The 18,197-nt window shown below is 43.9% G+C and overlaps 1 protein-coding gene across 4 annotated transcripts in view; it reads left to right on the top strand.

The window, feature by feature from the left end:
* Positions 1-18,197, top strand: part of cdh23 (cadherin-related 23) — a 1,160,360-nt gene that overhangs the window by 447,707 nt on the left and 694,456 nt on the right. For all 4 annotated transcript variants that reach the window (XM_063070587.1, XM_063070586.1, XM_063070590.1 and 1 more), the window contains exon 11: positions 17,949-18,137. In XM_063070587.1, coding sequence (XP_062926657.1) covers positions 17,949-18,137 — 189 coding nt within the window. The remainder of the gene's footprint in view (positions 1-17,948; positions 18,138-18,197) is intronic.

Raw genomic sequence — 18,197 nt, 5'->3', positions numbered from 1 at the left:
TGTTTATTTTGTCCAAATATAAAGCATCAGAGGACTCTATACACACAGTGACCACTTTATTAGGTATACCTTCTTATTAATACAAATATCTATTCAACCATTTAGGTGGTAGCAACTCAACGCATAAAAGCATACAGACATGGTCAAGAGATTCAGTTGTTGTTCAGACCAAACATGAGATTGCAGAAGAAATATGATCCAAGTGACTTTGACTGTGAAATGATTGTTGGTGCCAGATGGGTGTCAGGATGCTGGAGCAGGGATCCAGTCGCAGATCCAGTACTGTACACACAGTGATATTAATTGAGTTACAAATCCCAAGGTGCAAACAAAGTCAGTGTCAAAATTCAGGCAGAGATCAAAACATCCAGAGAAATCCAAAAACCAGAATTGGGAAACAGGCAGAGTCGATATTCAGATGGACAGAGTACAGACATGAATGCTGGAAAGGCTCAGGAAAATTCACTGGCATAATCTGGCAACAAACAGTGAAAACACAGGACTGAAATACACTGAGCAATAAACAGAGAGGCAGATGATAGGTGGAGCACAATGAGACACAGGTGGCAGCAATACAGGTAATAATGAGAAACAGGAACAGAAGAGAGAGTACTCACTAATACAGGGGCTGGAGCAGGAGTGGGGACAGGAGCACATGGCAATACAAAACCACAGACTGACAGCTAGGGGGAAAACACACAAAAAGACAGAGTTCAACTGGAGGTACTGACAGTACCCCCCCCCCCCACGGACACCTCCTGGTGTCATGGCAGGTAGAGCTGGGTGCTGGCAATGAAAGTCCCTGATGAGAGAGGGGTCCAGGATGTTATGGGCAGGGACCCAGCACCTCTCCTCAGGACTGTAGCCCTTCCAGTCCACAAGGTACTGGAGGCCACGGCCCCGGCGACGAACATCCAGCGGTCGACACACCATGAAGGCCTCTGACCCATCGATGAGCTGTGGGGGAGGGGGGTGGGTTTGGGGACAGGACATGGGGTGGCTTATGAAAGGCTTGATGCGGGACACATGGAAGGTGGGATGAATGTGGCGGAGAGTGGAGGGGAGCTTGAGATGGACAACAGCAGGGCTGATGACTTTAGGAAAGGGGCCGAAGAAGCAAGGGGCGAGTTTGCAGGAATCCACCTTGAGGGGCAGGTCTTGGGTAGAAAGCCACACACGCTGTCCCTGGCAATAACATGGGGCCTTGGAATGATGGCAGTCAGCTTGATGCTTGATCCTAGTAAAAGCACAGAGAAGGGCAGAGCCAGTGCGCTGCCATGTCCGCTGACAGCGGTGGATGAATGCCTTGGCAGATGGAATGCCAACCTCCTCCTCCTGGGCAGGAAACAGTGGAGGTTGGTAGCCAAGGCAGCACTCGAAGGGGGACAGACAGGTGGACGAGGACGGATGAGAGTTTATGGCGTACTCGGTCCAGCATAGCTGCTGACTCCATGCGGAGGGGTTCTAGGAGACCAGACAGTCTAGCTGTTGGTTGGCCCACTCGGTCTGGCCATTGGTCTGTGGGTGGAATCCTGAAGACAGACTCATGGAAGCACCCAGAAGATTACAGAATTCCCTCCAGAAGTTGGATGTGAATTGAGAGCTCCTGTCTGACACTACATCTACAGGTAAACCATATAATTTAAAAACATGCAGTACTAGTAATTTGGCTGAGGGAAGTTTAGGTAAAGGAATGAAGTGTACAGACTTGGAGAAACAATCAACTACTGTGAGAATGGTGATATTACAGCCTGATGGGGGAAGAGCGGTGACAAAATCCAGGGCAATGTGGGACCAGGGTCTCTTGGGGTAGACAGGGTTTGTAACAGACCAGCGGATGACCGGTTAGAGTTCTTGCCTTGAGCACAGACCGAGCAGGCTGAGGCAAAGTTGCGGATGTCATCTCCCATGGATGGCCACCAGAACTGCCGACTGATGAAGGCCTAAGTACGCTTGGTTCCAGGGTGACAGGATAACCAGGAAGAATGACCCCACTGCAATACCTGTGAGCAGACAGAGCTGGGAACATAAACACGGTTAGTGGGGCATTGACTAGGGGCTGCCTCGCTCTGTTGAGCAGCTCGCACCATGGCTTCAATGTCCCATTGCGCTGCACCCGTGAGACAGTGAGCAGGGAGGATGACATTGGGTACCTCAGGGGTCTCAGAGGAGGGAAATCTTTGGGAGAGGGCATCAGGTTTTCCATTCTTGGAACCAGGGCAGAAGGACAGAGTAAAATTGAATCTTGAGAAAAACAGGGACCAACGAGCTTGATGGGAGTTGAGATTTCTGGCTATATGAATATATTCCAGGTTCTTGTGATCAGTCCAGACTAAGAATGACACGTTTGCTTCCTCCAGCCACTGCCTCCACCCCTCCAGAGCTAGCTTCACAGCCAGCAGCTCCCAGTTTCCGACATCGTAATTCCACTCTGTGGGAGTAAGGCGGTGAGAGAAGGCAGCGCAGGGGTGTACCTTCTCATCCTTGGCTGAGTGCTGAGAGAAAACAGCTCCTACACCAATGTCAGACGCATCCACCTCCACAATGCACTGCCAGTCGGTGTCGGTTTGAATCAGGATGGGGGCAGAGGTGAAACGTTCCTTCAGGTCAGAGAATGCTTTTTCAGCAGCAGGGGACCAGGAGAATCTGACAGCTGATGAGGCAAGAGTAGTGAGTAGTGCTTTAGATATTTACAAATTAGGAATTTTTTACGTGGTTTGCTGCCAAATTACCCTTCTGCTTATCCACCTAATATGACAGATGTACTCTTTCAGCTTAAACCACTTCAAAAAGGGTTGATAGCTATAATTTATAAACAGTATTGAATTTACGAATGATATCTAAGGATAAAATTAAACATGCTTGGGAATTGGAATTTCAGGAGTCATTTTCAGATAATCAATGGAGTAAAATTTTTCATTTGGTTAATAACTCATCTATTTGTGCCCGCTATTCCTTGATACAGTTCAAGGTAGTGCATCGGGCCCATATGTCGAAGGATAAACTATCACGTATTTTTTCCAACATCATTCCTATTTGGGACAGATGTAATATTGGGGTGGCCACTTTAACTCATATGTTTTGGTCTTGCATAAATCTAGATAATTTTTGGAGAGATGTTTTTAAAACGCTATCAAAAGTCTTGGATCTGGACCTACAACCTAATTTACTTACGACAATCTTTGGGATTATCCCATCGGAAGAAGGAAATATTCCTGTTTCCGCTCAACATATGATAGCCTTTTCAACTTTATTGGCTAGGAGAACCATTTTATTGAAGTGGAAGGATTCTAATCCACCTACTGTCTTTTATTGGCTTTCCTCCATTATGTCCTGTTTAAGTTTAGAGAAAATAAGAAGTCGGACATTTGATACATCCTTTAAATTTGAGCAAATCTGGCGACCTTTTATTCAATATTTTCATTTGATTTGATTTATTACTCTTCCAATTATTTATTTTCAAAGTTTTAGATTTGATCAGAAAGTCTTTCCTTTTTATTTTGGTCGTATCTTCAGAATGGACTGCCCAGTCCCTTTTTTCTCGCTTTTTTCATATAGAGTAGTGTGTTTTTTTTTCTTCTCATTTAAAAAATTTGAAGTTCTTTTTTCTCTCTATGAATTGATAAGAGGAGAATTAGTTGTCTTTTTTATTTTATACTACATATTAGCTTAATACTATGTATGATTTTGATAATGTCTATTTCACTTTCTGTTTGTATTGTTATATATATATTTGAGATAATTCTCCTCGTTTGTATATATGCTCTTTTTAAATCAATAAAAAGATTAATAAAGAAAGAAAGAAGAAGAAAGTGGGTTGTGCAGCCAGTGTACTGTAATTTCTGATGAAGCGGCGAAAGAAGTTAGTGAAGCCCAAGAAGTGTTGCAACTCCTGACGAGTTGAGGGCTGGGGCCATTCGACCACTGCCTTGACCTTCTGTTGGTCCATCTGAATGGAACCACCTGAAATTACATACTCCAGGAAGGAGACTGTATCGCGATGAAACTCACATTTCTCAGCCTTCACAAAGAGCTGGTTCTCCAGAAGGTGCTGGAGAATTCTGCGGACGTGACCTGTGTGTTCAGCAAGGGACTTAGAAAAAAAAATCAAAATGTCATCGAGATACACAAAAATAAATTGGTTCAGCATGTCCCTGAGAATGTCATTTACAGGGCTTGGAAGACGGCGGGGGCGTTGGTGAGACCGAATGGCATGACCAGATACTCGTAATGGCCTGAGGTGGTGTTGAAGGCCGTCTTGAACTCGTCCCCTTTGCGGATGCGGACTAGATGGTAGGCATTACGGACATCAAGCTTGGTGAAAACAGAGGCTCCTTGTAGTAGTTCAAATGCTGAGGTCATGAGCGGAAGAGGATAACGGTTGTTAACAGTGACTTCATTCAGTCCCCGGTAAGCAACGTATGGACGCAAGGAGCCGTCCTTCTTTTCAGCAAAGAAAAAACCAGCACCAGCAGGAGAGGAAGACCGCCGGATGATTCCTGCAGCCAGAGACTCTTGAATGTACTTACTCATAGCTTCTGTTTCAGGTGCGGACAGGGAATATAGGCGGTCCCTTGGGGGAGATGTGCCAGGCAAGAGGTCAATGGCACAATCACATGGATGATGAGGCAGCAAGGAAGTGGCCTGGGACTTGCTGAACACAACCTTGAGGTCCATGTATTCAGAAGGGATGGCACTAAGGTCTGGAAATCCCTTGGGGGGGGGATCTGGGCTTGGAGACAAGGGGATGAGCATGGCGGAGGCAGTGGGAGTGAGAATGGGTTGCAGCCTACATTCTCGTGACTGAGCCAGTCAATATGGGGGTTGTGTTTAACTAACCAGGGGTGGCTCAGGACAATGGGAGTTTGAGGAGAATCAATAACACAAAGGGTTAACTGTTCATGATGGTTGCCAGATAAACTGAGGCTCACCAGGGCCGTGACATGGATGATGTTAGCCAGTCTCCGACCATTCAAGGTGTTGGCCATCAATGGTGACTGGAGAGCAGATATGGGTAATCCCTACTGGGCAGCCAAGCCGGAATTGAAAAAAAACACCCCTCCACACCAGAATCAACCAAGATGGAGACTGCTTGCCGTTGGACGCCCCACTGCAGAGAAGCAGGTATGAGAGTGAGTGGTATCGAGGAGAGCCGGACAGGGGTCACACTCACCAATACTCGTCATCCTACTGGTGAACGCTAGGCTTTTATTGGGTAGGTGGAGATGAAATGGTCTGGTTGGCCACAGTACAGACAGGAGTGGGTGCTGATTGTCCTTTGTCTTCCATTCGGCGCCAGGCGAGTGCGGTCAACATGCATAACCTCGGGCTCTGGAACGGGAATTGTAGAGGGGGGCAAACGGCAGGGCAATATAGACTGATGAGGAGCTTGGAAGTCACCCAGCGCCCTCAGGAACCCCCTCCCTCTGTGGGGCTGCTGAAGGCGAATATCAATACGGATGGCCAAGTCCACCAGGGCTTCAAAGGTGGCAGGAAGGTCTTGGGTGACCAGCTCATCTTCGATGTCTTCAGAGAGGCCATTCAGGAAGGTGTTGTACTGTGCCTCCTAGTTCCAGCCGCTGGAGGTAGCGAGAGTCATAAAAAAGGTTGGGAAACCCTGGTTTTGAGGGACATGGGCCAAACATGGGCAAATAGAATAGTTGGTTTCTTGAGTGGTATGAATAAGTTAGGTCCAAGAGCCTGTTTCTGTGTTGTAGGAATCTGTCACTCTCTGACGCTAATGGTGTAAGGCTTGTCGAACTGTTTACAGATTATGCTATTAATGGACTTTTCCTGTGAATCACTTATGACATTAGTTGGAGATGGGTCTGCTTTATTAGACTAGCAATGTAACTGTGACAGGAATATATTCATGATGTTTATTCTGTCATCACCTCCACTTGATGTTTTCCAATTTGGTTAGAGCTCTTTCAACTACATATCTTAAAACTCAAGAAATTTTGCAGATGCTGGTTTTCAGAGCAGCGTGCAAAATGTTGGTGGAACTCAGCAGGTCAGGCAGCAGCTATGGAAGGGAATAAACAGTTGATATTTTGGGCTGAGATCCTTCATCAAGACTAGAAAGGAAGGAGGAAGAAGCCAGAATAAGGTGGTGTGGTGGAGGGGGGAACGTGTGGTGTGGATAAGAAGTACAGGTGATAGGGGAAACTAGGTGAGGGGAAAGATGGGTGGGAGGGGGAGGGGGATGAAGATGAAGTAGGAAACTGGGAAATGATGGGTGGAAAAGGCATAATGCTAAAGAAGAGGAAATGTGATAGGGGAGGAGAGTGGACTATGGGAGAAAAGGGAGGAAGTTGGGCACCAGAAGGAGGTTCTGAGATTATTGCAAACACTATCTAAATGAAGGTTATTATGGTTGTTTTGTAAATTTGAGATGTTTGATACACAATGACATATATAGTATGAGTTGATGGGATGGATGCACTGTTACTATCGAGAGGAATCCAGATGTGGGGCATGATGAAATAGTTAGAACTACAGTATACAGGGTGTTGGTGAGGCAACACCTAGAGTATTGCACACAGTTTTGGTCCCTTTATTTTGATTAAGGACATATGAGAATTTGAGGTAGTGAAATTAAGACTTACTAGGCTGATTCTTGAGTTGAGAAGTTTGTCCTATCATGAGTGACTAAAGGAGTTCAATCTGTATTCTTTGGAGTCTGGAAGAAAGGGATGATCTTATTGAAACCTACAAGATGAAGAGATGCTAGAGGAAAGAAAGGCCTGGATGGAGTGGGTTTGTGGGTGGGGAGAGGATGTTCCCATCAGTAGGAGAGTTTAGGATCATGTTTCTAACATCTGCAGTGTTTTGATTTTCAATTTGAGTTCAGGGGTCCAGCCAAATTTATCCCTCAACCAACATCACTAAGAAGTGCTTTATTTGATCATTGTTACGTTGGTGTTTGTGAAGGTGTCAGGATGCTGGAGCAGGGATCCAATCACAGACCCAGTACTGTGCACACAGTGATATTAGTTGAGTAACAAATCCCGAGGTGCAGACAAAGTCGGTGTCAAAGTTCAGGTAGAGATCAAAACATCCAGAGAAATCCAAAAACCAGAATCAGGAAATAGGCAGATTTGATATTCAGATGGACAGAGTACAGTCCCGAGGTGCAAACAAAGGCAGTGTCAAAGTTCAGGCAGAGATCAAAACATCCAGAGAAATCCAAGAACCAGAATCAGAAAACAGACAGAGTCAATATTCAGACAGAGTTCAGATACAAAGGCCAAGGAAAACTCACTAGGACAATCTAGCAACAAACAGGTGAAAACACAGGACTAAAGTACACTGAGCAATAAACAGAGAGGCAGATGATAGGTGGAACACAATGAGACACAGGTGGAAGCAATACAGGTAGTAATGAGAAACAGATGTGAGACAGAGTACTCAGTAATACAGAGGCTGGAGTAGAGCAGGAGTGCATCGTAATACAGAACTACAGACTGATGGCTGGGAGAATACATACAAAAAGAGAAAGCTCAACTGGAGGTACTGACAGAAGGCCTGCTCTGTGCCAATTGTTTCTGCATTATAACAGTCACTGTGGTTCTGTACAAAGTGCTACTCCATTGGTTATAAAATCCTTTTGGGGGATGTTCAGAGATATGAATTCTGTCTTTTGTAGAAACAGTTTAACTCTGGGCGATGGTTTAAGTCTGGCTGCCACAGCGCTGGAAGCCGAGACCTTGAACATGGAGATTAGCCACAGCTGTACAGCCGTGATGTAAGATAATTAACCAATTGTTTCAGTTAGTTTTCCTGCACTATGTGTTCTGAAGACCCACATCCTACTTCTCTTTGAGCACCTTTTTATGCTATCTCCTGATGCCTTTACACCAGCTCTTCTTCTTACCTACGTTCAGCTCCATGCTAAGGAGCTGGAGCTGGAACTAGATAAGCTCCAGATCATTTGGGAGGCTAAAGGGTGATAGATAGGAGATATAGAGATGTAGTTACACCCAAGATGTAGGACACAGGAGTCTGGGTGACAGTCCGGAAAGATAAAGGGGTTAAGCAGAGTACACCTTTGGCCGTCCCCCTCAACAACAGGTACACCACTTTGGATACTGTTGGTGGGGGGGGGGGAATGACTGAGCAGAGGAAAGTCACAGCAGTCAGGTCTCTGGCACTGGGTCTGGCTCTGTGACTCAGAAGGGAAAGGGGGAGAAGAGGTTAGATGTGGTGATAGGGGATTTGTTAGTTAGATGAACAGAATGAAGGTTTTGTGGACGAGAATGAGAATCCCAGATGGGTGCCAGGGTCCAGGACATCTTAGATCGAGTCCTCAGTATTCTTAAGTGGGATGGTAAGCAGCTAGAAGTTGTTATGAATGTAGGTGCCAATGGCATAGGCAGGAAAAGTGATGAGGTTCTGCAAAGTGAGTTTAGGGAACTAGGTGCTAATTTAAAGGACAGGAATTCCAGGGTTTTGATCTCAGGATTGCTACTCATGCCACATGCTTGTGAGGCCAGAAATAGGAAGATCATGCAGTTTAACGTGTGACTAAGTGTAGGAGGGAAGGCATCAAACTTTTGGATCATTGGGCTCGCTTCCAGGGAAGGTGGGACCTGAACAGAAGAGACAGTTTGCACCTGAACCGGAGGGGGATTAATACCCTAATGGGAAGGTTTCCCAGTGTTGCACAGAGTGGCGGGGAAGGGGCCGGAGGTGGTGAAAATTAAACTAGAGTTGAAGGGGGATGAGAACCAGTGTGGCAGAACAGATAGTGAAGAGGTTGTAGAGACATGTTGTTAAGACCTTAGACAAAGTCAGGAATCAAAAGCATGAGCATGGTGTAGTGTTCCGAGCTGTGTATATTTCAAAGCAGATGAGCTCAGGGCATGGATCAATACAAGGAATTAAGATATTGTCGCCATTAGTGAAGTTTGGTTGCAGGAGGGGCAGGCTTGAAAGCATAATATTCTGGGGTTCTGTTTTAGATGCAACAGAGCAGGAGGGAATAAGGGAAAGGGGTGGCATTTCTAGTCAGAGAAAATATTATGGCAGTGCTCAGTCAGGACAGACTGGAGAACTTGTCTAGTGGGGCTTTATGGGTGGAACTGAGGAATAAGAAAGGTATGACCACTTTAATGGGGCTCTATTATAGGCCACCCAACAGTGTATGGGATTTTGAGGAGCAAATTTATACAGAGATTGCAGACTGTTGGAAGAAACATAAGATTGTTATGGTAGGTGATTTTAAGTTTCTACATGTGTATTGACTGGGACTCCCATACTGTATGAGGACTAGATGGGATAGAATTTGTCAAATATGTTCAGGAAAGTTTCCTTAGTACACAGAGGTTCCATTGAGAGAGTGTGCAATACCTGATCTGCTGTTAGGGAATGAGACAGGGCAGGTGACAGAAGCTTGTGTAGGGAAACACTTTGCATCATAATGCTATTAGGTTCAAAGTCAATAATGGAAAAAGAAAGTCTGCTCCACATATGGAGATTCTAAATTGGAGAAAGGCCAATTTTGATGATCAAAAAGGACCTGGCAAGTGTGGATTGGGACAAGCTGTTTTCTGGCAAAGGTGTACTTGGTAAATGGGAAGCTTACAAAAGTGGAATTTTGAGAGTACAAAGCTTAGATGTGCCTATCAGAATGAAAAGTAAAGATAACAGGCACCTTGGCTTTCAAGAGATATTGAGGCATAGGTTAAGAAAAAAAAAAGGAGGTTCATAGCGTGTATAGGCGGATAAGAACAAATGAGGAACTTGAGAAATAATGCAAAGAACACTTAAGAAAGAAATCAGGAGGCTAGAAGAAGATATGAGGTTACTCCAGAAGATAAGGTGAAGGAGAATTCTAAGGGATGCTGCAGATAGGTTAAGAGCAAAAGAATTGCGAGGGACAAAATTGGTCCTCTGGAAGATCAGAATGGTAATCTATGTGTGGGGCCAAAAGAGATGGGGGAGATCTTAAATCTGTGTTGACTCAGGTGAAGTGAGGCAAAGCAGCAGCAAGATGACGGACCCTAGACACATTACAGAGGAGGAGGTGTTTGCTATCTTGAGCCTGTCATTGAGTTTCTTTGGACCCTGTAGGAGGCAAGTGCAGAAATTTCAGGGTACCTAGCAGAGGTATTTAAATCATCCTTCATGACAGGTGAGGTACGGGTGGATTGGAGGATAGCTAATGTTGTTCTGCTGTTTATCAAAGGCTTTAAAAATAAACCAGATAATTACAGGCCGGTGAGCCTGATGTTAGAGGTAGGAAAGTTATGGGAAGGTATTTTAAAGGACCAGATTTATTAGTATTTGTATAGACAGGGACTGATTAGGGATAGTCATCATGGCTTTACGCATGGTAGTACATGTCTAACCAATCTTACAGTGTTTTTCAAGGAAGTTATTAGGAAACTTGATGAAGGTATAGCAGTGGATGCTAAATGGACTTTAGCAAGGCATTTGACAAGTTCTTGCATGGGAGGTTGGTCAGGAAGGTTCAGTCGCTTGGCATTTAAGATGAGATAATAAATTCGATTAGACATTAGCTTTGTGGGAGAAGCCAGCGAGCGGTAGTAGATGGTTGCTTCTCTCGCCAGAGGTCTGTGACTAGGGGAGTGCTGCAGGGATCGGTCCTGTGTCTGTTGTTGTTTGTCATCTGTATTAATGATCTGGATGATAATGTGGTTAACTGGATCAGCAAATTTGCGAATAACACTAAGATTTGGGGTGCAGTGGACAGCGAGGAATATTATCAGAGGTTGCAGTAGGATCTGGACCAGCTGCATAAATGGACTGATAAATGGCAGTTGGAATTTAATGTAGACAAATGCAAGGTGTTGCACTATGGTAGAACCAACCAGGGTACGTCTTAGTGAACTGTAGGACACTGAGGAGTGTGGTAGAACAAAAGGATCTGGGAATACAGGCCTGTTAATCGTTGAAAGTGGTGGCACAGGTAGATAATTACATAAAGAAAGCTTTTGGCACATTGGACTTCATAAATCAAAGTATTGAGCACAGGAAATGGGATGTTATGTTGAAATTGTATGAGATGTTGGTGAGGCTAAATTTGGAATATTGTGTGCAGTTTTGGTCACCTAGGTACAGGAGAGATGTAAATAAGGTTGAAAGAGTACAGAGAAAACTTACAAGGATGTTGCTGGGTTTGGAAGACCTGAACTATAAGGAAAGATTGAATACGTTAGGACATCCTTGGAATGTAGAAGATTGAGGGGAAATATAATAGAGGTATATAAAATTATGAGAGGTATAGAAAAGGTAAATGCAATCAAGCTTTTTCCACTAGGGTTCCTTCAGACTACAACTAGAGGTCATGGGTTAAAGATGAAAGATGAAAAGTTCTAAAAGGAACATGAGGAGAAGCTTCTTCACTCAGAAGGTCGTGTGCATGTGAAACAAACTGCCTGCATAAGTGGTGTGTGGGAGCTCGGTTTCAACCTTCAAGAGAATTTTGGATAGGTACATGGATAGTAGGGGTATGGATGGCTATGGTCCAGGTGCTTGTCAGTGGGACTAGGCAGTTTAAATGGTTTAGCCAGATAAGATGATCCGAAGGGGCTGTTTCTATGCTGTACTTTTCTGTGATTCTGTGTGCTGTTATACCTATCACTTCCACTCTCATCTTTCCTCTGCCTTCCTTCACAATATCTTTTCCAGTTTCTCCCTTCCCTTTCCTCTTACTCTACTCTACCCTCCCCAACTCTTCATTGCCCCTCTCAAGTCCTTAACACATAACACGTGTGTGCACAAACATATGCACACTTGCATGCACACAAATACCTGTTCTTCTGTAATTTCCTCCCTTTTTCCAAGTCCTCCTTGTCCCTCTCTCTCCTTTTCCTCGCCCATTCCCACTCTTCTTTACAAGAGTCCATTGGAAGCCTGATGCCTGTTTATTTCTTTCACTTCCACTCGTCATTCACTCATTACAAGGCTACAAGAGAGCCCTGGGCCATCAGGAAGTTTTCCATCCCGAAGCCTGGCAGATTATATAACTGGGATGGGCATTGTTGGTCTTTTGGGAAATGTCAGTGAGGATTGTAATTCACTCTGAGTTATGGTAATCAGGAACTGCCATTTTAGCAAGAAAACAATTAATTATTTAAAATGTCTCTGAAACCTATTAGTAAAATTATTAAAAAGTTAGTTATTGAAAAGTATTGTTGTAGGAGATATGCTTGAACCAGCTCTATCTGAAACTGTCCTGTCGCATTAGTGTGATGTTAGGTAGTCTGTTCATAAATCAATACCACAGGGTCAGTCATTTGAGGCAGTGCTCCTGGATTTATAAAGCTTTACAGAGTAAATTATTTATTCTGAGTTCACCTTCAGGGGGCATTATCTTAAATCTTTTTAACTCAACATTCTAATGATGCTGAAGTAACTCAAAACCATTCACCATCATGATTCTATCTTAAAGTAACATGCGGGTTGAAAGAATACGTTTTAGTTATAGAGGGAATAAAGAGGCAGAGATGGTTCTCCTGAGTTTAAGGCAAGATAGAACAAGAGAAGTAGAGAGATAGTTCAGTTCAAGAGAATTAGTGAAGGGATCCATTTTCATCAGCATCAGGAAACTAAGGAGCACAGATTTAAGGCACAAGGCAAAAGGAACCGAGGGAATTTCTTCATTGTAGGGAATTGTTGACATTGTGGCGACCCCCTTTCTGGCACACACAAACCGGCTCACAACAGTGCAGGCAGAGGGCCGGCCCCAAAAAGGGCACCAGGCCATCTTCACCAACAGGGGGAAAATCCCGCGCGCGGAAAGGGTCTGGGAATATGCATTCCCCACAGCAGTCCCGCCCCAGGGAGGGCGGGAACGGGAAGGCTTTAAAGCAGGCCGCGAAGTTTGAATAAATCTCTTTCATTGCAACTCTAACTCAACAACTCCGTGTGGTTATTCTAGCGCTGTGTGTAGCAACCGCTACAACATTGTGAATTTGCTGCCTGAAATGATGGTAGAAACAGATTCAACATTACCTACTGAGGGCGTGGTAAAAACTGCAGACACTGAAACGTAAATAAAGGGTCTCAAACCATAATGTCTTACGTCCATTTCCCTCTACAGATGCTGCCTTACCCACTGAGTTCTTGTTTGTTATTCAGTATTGAGGGAGATGGATCAGCACTTGGCAAGGCAATGGAGGAAGAACAGAGATTGGGCAATCTAAAATAAAGTGTTGGAAATCTTAAGCGGATCAAATTCTAGGACAAGAGGGCACAGCCTCAGGATAGAGGAGTGCGTTTTCAAAACAGATGCGGAGAAATTTCTTTAGCCAAAGGGTGAGGAATTTGTGGAATTTGTTACCACAAGCAGCTGTGGAGGCCAGGTCATTGGGTATATTTAAGGCAGAGATTGATAGGTTCTTGATTGGACATGGCAGCAAAGGTTACAGGGAGAAGGCCAGGAACTGGGGTTGAGGAGGAGATTAAAGAAAAGGATCAGCCATGATTGAATGGTGGAGCAGACTCGATGGGCCAGATGGCCTAATTCTGCTCCACTGTCTTATGGTCTTAAATTGCATCCACGAGGAAAGAAACAGAGCTAATGTTTAGGTTAATAAGCTTTAATCAAAAGTAATTGGATAATTTTGTCAAAGAACCAACAGATATATGAAGGGCCCGAGAATTAATCCTTTGCTAATACTAATGTACCACATGTAAATAGGATTAATTTCTGAAGCAAGGTACAATGTGATCTCTTTGCTAAGAAGCACATTTAGTGAAAGCCACAGAGAATGAATTTTTGGGCAGTAATGCAAAATACTGACTGTGAACAAAAATAAAATTGCCAAAGGCATCTAGTGGTGGAAATGTGCACTACAGGAACATGGGTTCCAGAGCACATCTAAGAACCAAGTGCTTCCTAACGTGTCGCACCAGACAGTCAGCCATTCTTGTCTGGCGCGTAGTGTCAGGATTGGTCTCCTTTCAGATTAACCGGGTCACGATATGAATGTTCCTGACTCGACCCTTGTTTTCTACAAGGCCGAGTGGCTAGCTCGACGTTCAACCCGGCACAGATGGAAAGCGAGCTCGGGAGGTGGCCCGACTTGGATTTGAACTCGGGAGCCTTCGCTTTGAAGTCCGGCGCTGATGCCACTGTGCCACCAGCCGGCCAAGGACCGAGTGCAACCTCAGGATTGTGAATCGTGTAGTTTATCCTCAAGAAAGGGAGGTTTAGTGTGTGGTGATCTGAGAGTTTATGGCAGGGAATGGAAATGATAATTCAGTCTTTTCCAGACAGTTGGTGAAAAATTCTGCTAACCCACTAGCTAACTTGTGAACCATTAAGGGCAGTGGAGAGGTTGTGAGAAATCTTTGTCAGGCGCAGTCAGCATGCAGGACTTGATCCCATGTCTTTGGATGAAAAGCAGAAGGAGGACAGATGGAGAGATATTTCGGAAACACCGCAGGGAACGGTGCAGAAAAGATTATAGATTCAAGAATGTTTATGGTCATTCTCCAGTACACAAGTAAAAAGGAGAATGAAATTATTGTTACCCCAGAAGCAATTCAGCATAAGTAAAACACAATAAGCATAAAGAATACAATAAAAGAAACAGAAAAACACAATAAGCAACAGAGAATGAGAGGTGACCTGATAGAGGTGTATGAGATGATGAGAGGCATTGATCATGTGGATAGTCAGAGGCTTTTTCCCAGGGCTGAAATGGCTAACATGAGAGGGCAGTTTTAAGGTGCTTGGAAGCAGGTACAGAGGAGATATAAGGGGTAAGTTTTTTTACACAGAGAGTGGTGAGTGCGTGGAATGGGCTGCTGGTGACGATGGTGGAGGTGGATACAACTGGGTCTTTTAAGAGACTCCTGGACAGGTATATGGAGCTCAGAAAAATAGAGGGCTATGGGTAACCCTAGGTAATTTCTCAGGTAAGGATATGTTTGGCACAGCTTTGTCGGCCGAGGGGCCTGAATTGTGCTGTAGTTTTTTTATGTGTAGCCCCCCTGGTAAACCTCAGGCTCGTTCAACTCGCTGTCGTCTAGGGGAAGCAGCCTTCGGCCCTGCCAAACTGAGTAATCAAGTTTGTGTGGATGCTGTGTGATGTACCCCACCCCGCCAAATAACAAGCAATACACCATATACGATTAAATGATCATGATTTATAGGTATTACTGGAACTATATAATTAGTAGCGATAAAATATAAAAAGAAAGTAAAAGGTGCCAAACTTATCAAAGTTCAACCTCTTCATGCACACCAGTTGGAGCTCTAGTAACAGTCTTCTTTTCACTATTCGATCCCCTTCGACCACCTCAACCCGCCGCCTGGGACCAACCACGGTGGTCAACCAGATGCTCCACACGAGTCTGTCTTCGTCTTCTCTCCTCGTCGGACTCCGGCTCGGGGTCCGTCCCGTCGGCCAGCTCACAGAATCGCGTCCACTCTCTCTCTCTCCCCATCATGCCTTCTGCCCCTAAAACCCACTCATCACAATAGTTTACAGACAAACAAGAAAGAATAACATCTATCCCAATTGTTTAGCAACTGAATACACTCCCTCTACAACCCAAACAAGCTGCTAGCGAGAGAACTTTCTCAGCAGTTAGCATAACAAAGAAGCCATTTTGATTAGCCTATGCATTAACATAAAAGAAGAAACCCCTTACATATGTTTCTATGTATGTATAAATATTAAAGCAATGCTGTTAAACTCAATGCACAAGTATCTGTTATATACGTAGAATGATTGTCTGTACTTAAAGTACTGCCAGATGATGTGTATGTAGTAGTGGTGGGCTGAGATGGGTTAATGGGTGGAGGTGTTCATCAGCCTGATGGTTTTGGGGAGGTAACTATTTTTGAGTCTGGTGTTCTTGACGTGGATGCTATGTCGCCTCTTTACTGATAGAAGGGGGATAAATAGTCCAAAAGCAGGGTGGATGGGATCCTTCATATTGCTGGCCTTTCTCCGGCACCTTACTGTATATACTGTATGTCCTTGATGGCAGGCAGGCAGGTGCTGGTGCAAAGAGAGAGTGTGAGTGAGTGTGTGTGTGTGTGTGTGTGGAAAGCTTTGCTGGTTCTGTCTGAGTATAAATGGTTGGTTAAGGTGTGAATCAAGCTAGAGTTGCCTGACTCATAATGAAGAGGCATTGGAGAAAGGTGGGATAGTCCACTACATCCAAGGCTAACAACAGGACAGGGAGGAAGAGCTTACCCTCCTCATAGTAATGTCAGATGACATTGATCACAGCTGGTTTGATTCTGTAGCAGTACAGAGATCTGGAGGGCTTCAGACGGGGAATTCTGGGAAATTTGCAAGATTTAAATGCATCCAAGGATCTGAGAGGAATGGGGCATTGGGGTTGGACTTGGGATTGTTCATTGAGGTGGAGGAGTCAGACTCTTTTTAAAATAGTGCGATGTTTTTTCATGAGAGTCATTAATAGCAATGAAAACGGGAGCCAAGGGAATTAGAATCAAGATCAAGTGTATTGTCACAAGCATGTGACGTGAAACTTGTTAACTTAGCAGCAGCAGTTCAATGCAATACATAGGAAAGAAATGATAATAAATGAAATAAAAATTAATAAACAAGTAAATCAATTACATATATTGTCTTGCCTTCTTTATAACTACATCAATATGTTGGGATCCTCAGAGATCTGGACAGCCAGGAACTTGAAATTGCTCATTCTCTCCACCTCTAAACAAGTTATGTGGCAAATATTTAGTGGAGAAAGCCCTGAGGAGGATGACGGTGTGGAAATTGGTGTTAATGTGGGTCTAGAGCCTACCGGTATATGGCTAGAATTCTGAACTCGGGATCGACTGATAATTTTGTTCAGGCACAACACAGAATGACAGATGTTTGATACAGAGAAGGGAAACGTGGGTGAAGTACAATAGAAGGGAATGATTATGACAGTGATTAAAAATCTGGTTGGGATGATTGAAAATAGTGAGACCAAATGAAATGATGTCTGAAAGGTGTGTGATACTTAAACAGGGAAGGCAATGAACTTGGACTAGGGGGAAGGTGAATCAAGATGGAGATTGAAATCACAGGGTATATGAAGTCATTCGGCACTAGGCTTGAAAGAGGAAGCTAGTTAAGATGTCTCAGGAAGAACAGTTTTATCACACTTGGATGGGCAAGACCAAACAACGACTTTAAATAAATGTCATGCAAGAGAAACAAAATCTGATTCCTTAAATCACCACGGACTCAATAGTTATTAGTTTCTCTTTTCAGTCAACCCCTTCTTTTATTTTTAGGCCTTCATACACTCACTAAATTAAACCTGAAAGTTGTAATAAAATGTGCACCGAAGCCCATGTACACCATTGAAAGTGCTGACTTATCACTTTGGATTTATGTCTAACTCCCAGGAATTCTTTTTTTTAATTAAAATCAATAAGAGAATTGGGCCTACAGAATACATATTTGTTAAATATGGATTTATGACTCTGACTTGAGATGCCATTGATTTTGGGAGCCTAACAGCTGGATAAGTATTAAAAAAATATTTATTACACTTCAATGAACGTTACTAATTTAGGCTTGAAAGAGGTGCATAATCATAAGCTGGCTACCACTGTTGTGTACTGTATTACAGCTGGATTCTATTAATAAGTTGACCTCATCATAAAATGATCCATCATAACCCACTGAAGTGTTGAATTGATGAAGTCTGCGGCCCTTTGAGGGAAATTTGATCAAACTCCCATCTCTTCTGATTTTTACTGGTAATTCTCAGATTCATTTCCAAGAAAGAAGAAGGTATACTGATGATATCCTTGCATATATTTCTCCTGTAACCAGTGATACCATGGCTCTTTGTCATTGCTCTGTGGGGGTAGAAAAGCTGCCATATTTGATAATACCCACCTGTGTTCAAGAGGTAATGCCTGGAAGCATTATTAAAGTGACGTATGAGCTCTTATCCCACTGATAATGTTATCTTTCTCATGTTCAATGTAGGGTACTGAGCTAAATGATAACGGAACACCATCAAATGCAACCGTCTCCACCACGTTTAATATCTTGGTCATTGACGTCAATGATAATCCACCAGAATTCAACCGTTCTGAATACCATGTCCGCATTACAGAACTGGCCCAGGTGGGCTTTGCTCTTCCACTCTTCATCCAGGTGCAAGACAAAGATGATGTAAGTACAGAAGTACAACTGATGAAACTCTCAGCTACCTGGAGTAGACATTGATGCCCC

The sequence above is a fragment of the Mobula hypostoma genome, chromosome 18, assembly GCF_963921235.1.
Source record: "Mobula hypostoma chromosome 18, sMobHyp1.1, whole genome shotgun sequence".
Taxonomy (NCBI): Eukaryota; Metazoa; Chordata; class Chondrichthyes; order Myliobatiformes; family Myliobatidae; genus Mobula; species Mobula hypostoma.
The sequence above is the reverse complement of the archived record's forward strand: the minus strand, read 5'-3'. Positions and strand labels throughout refer to the sequence as shown.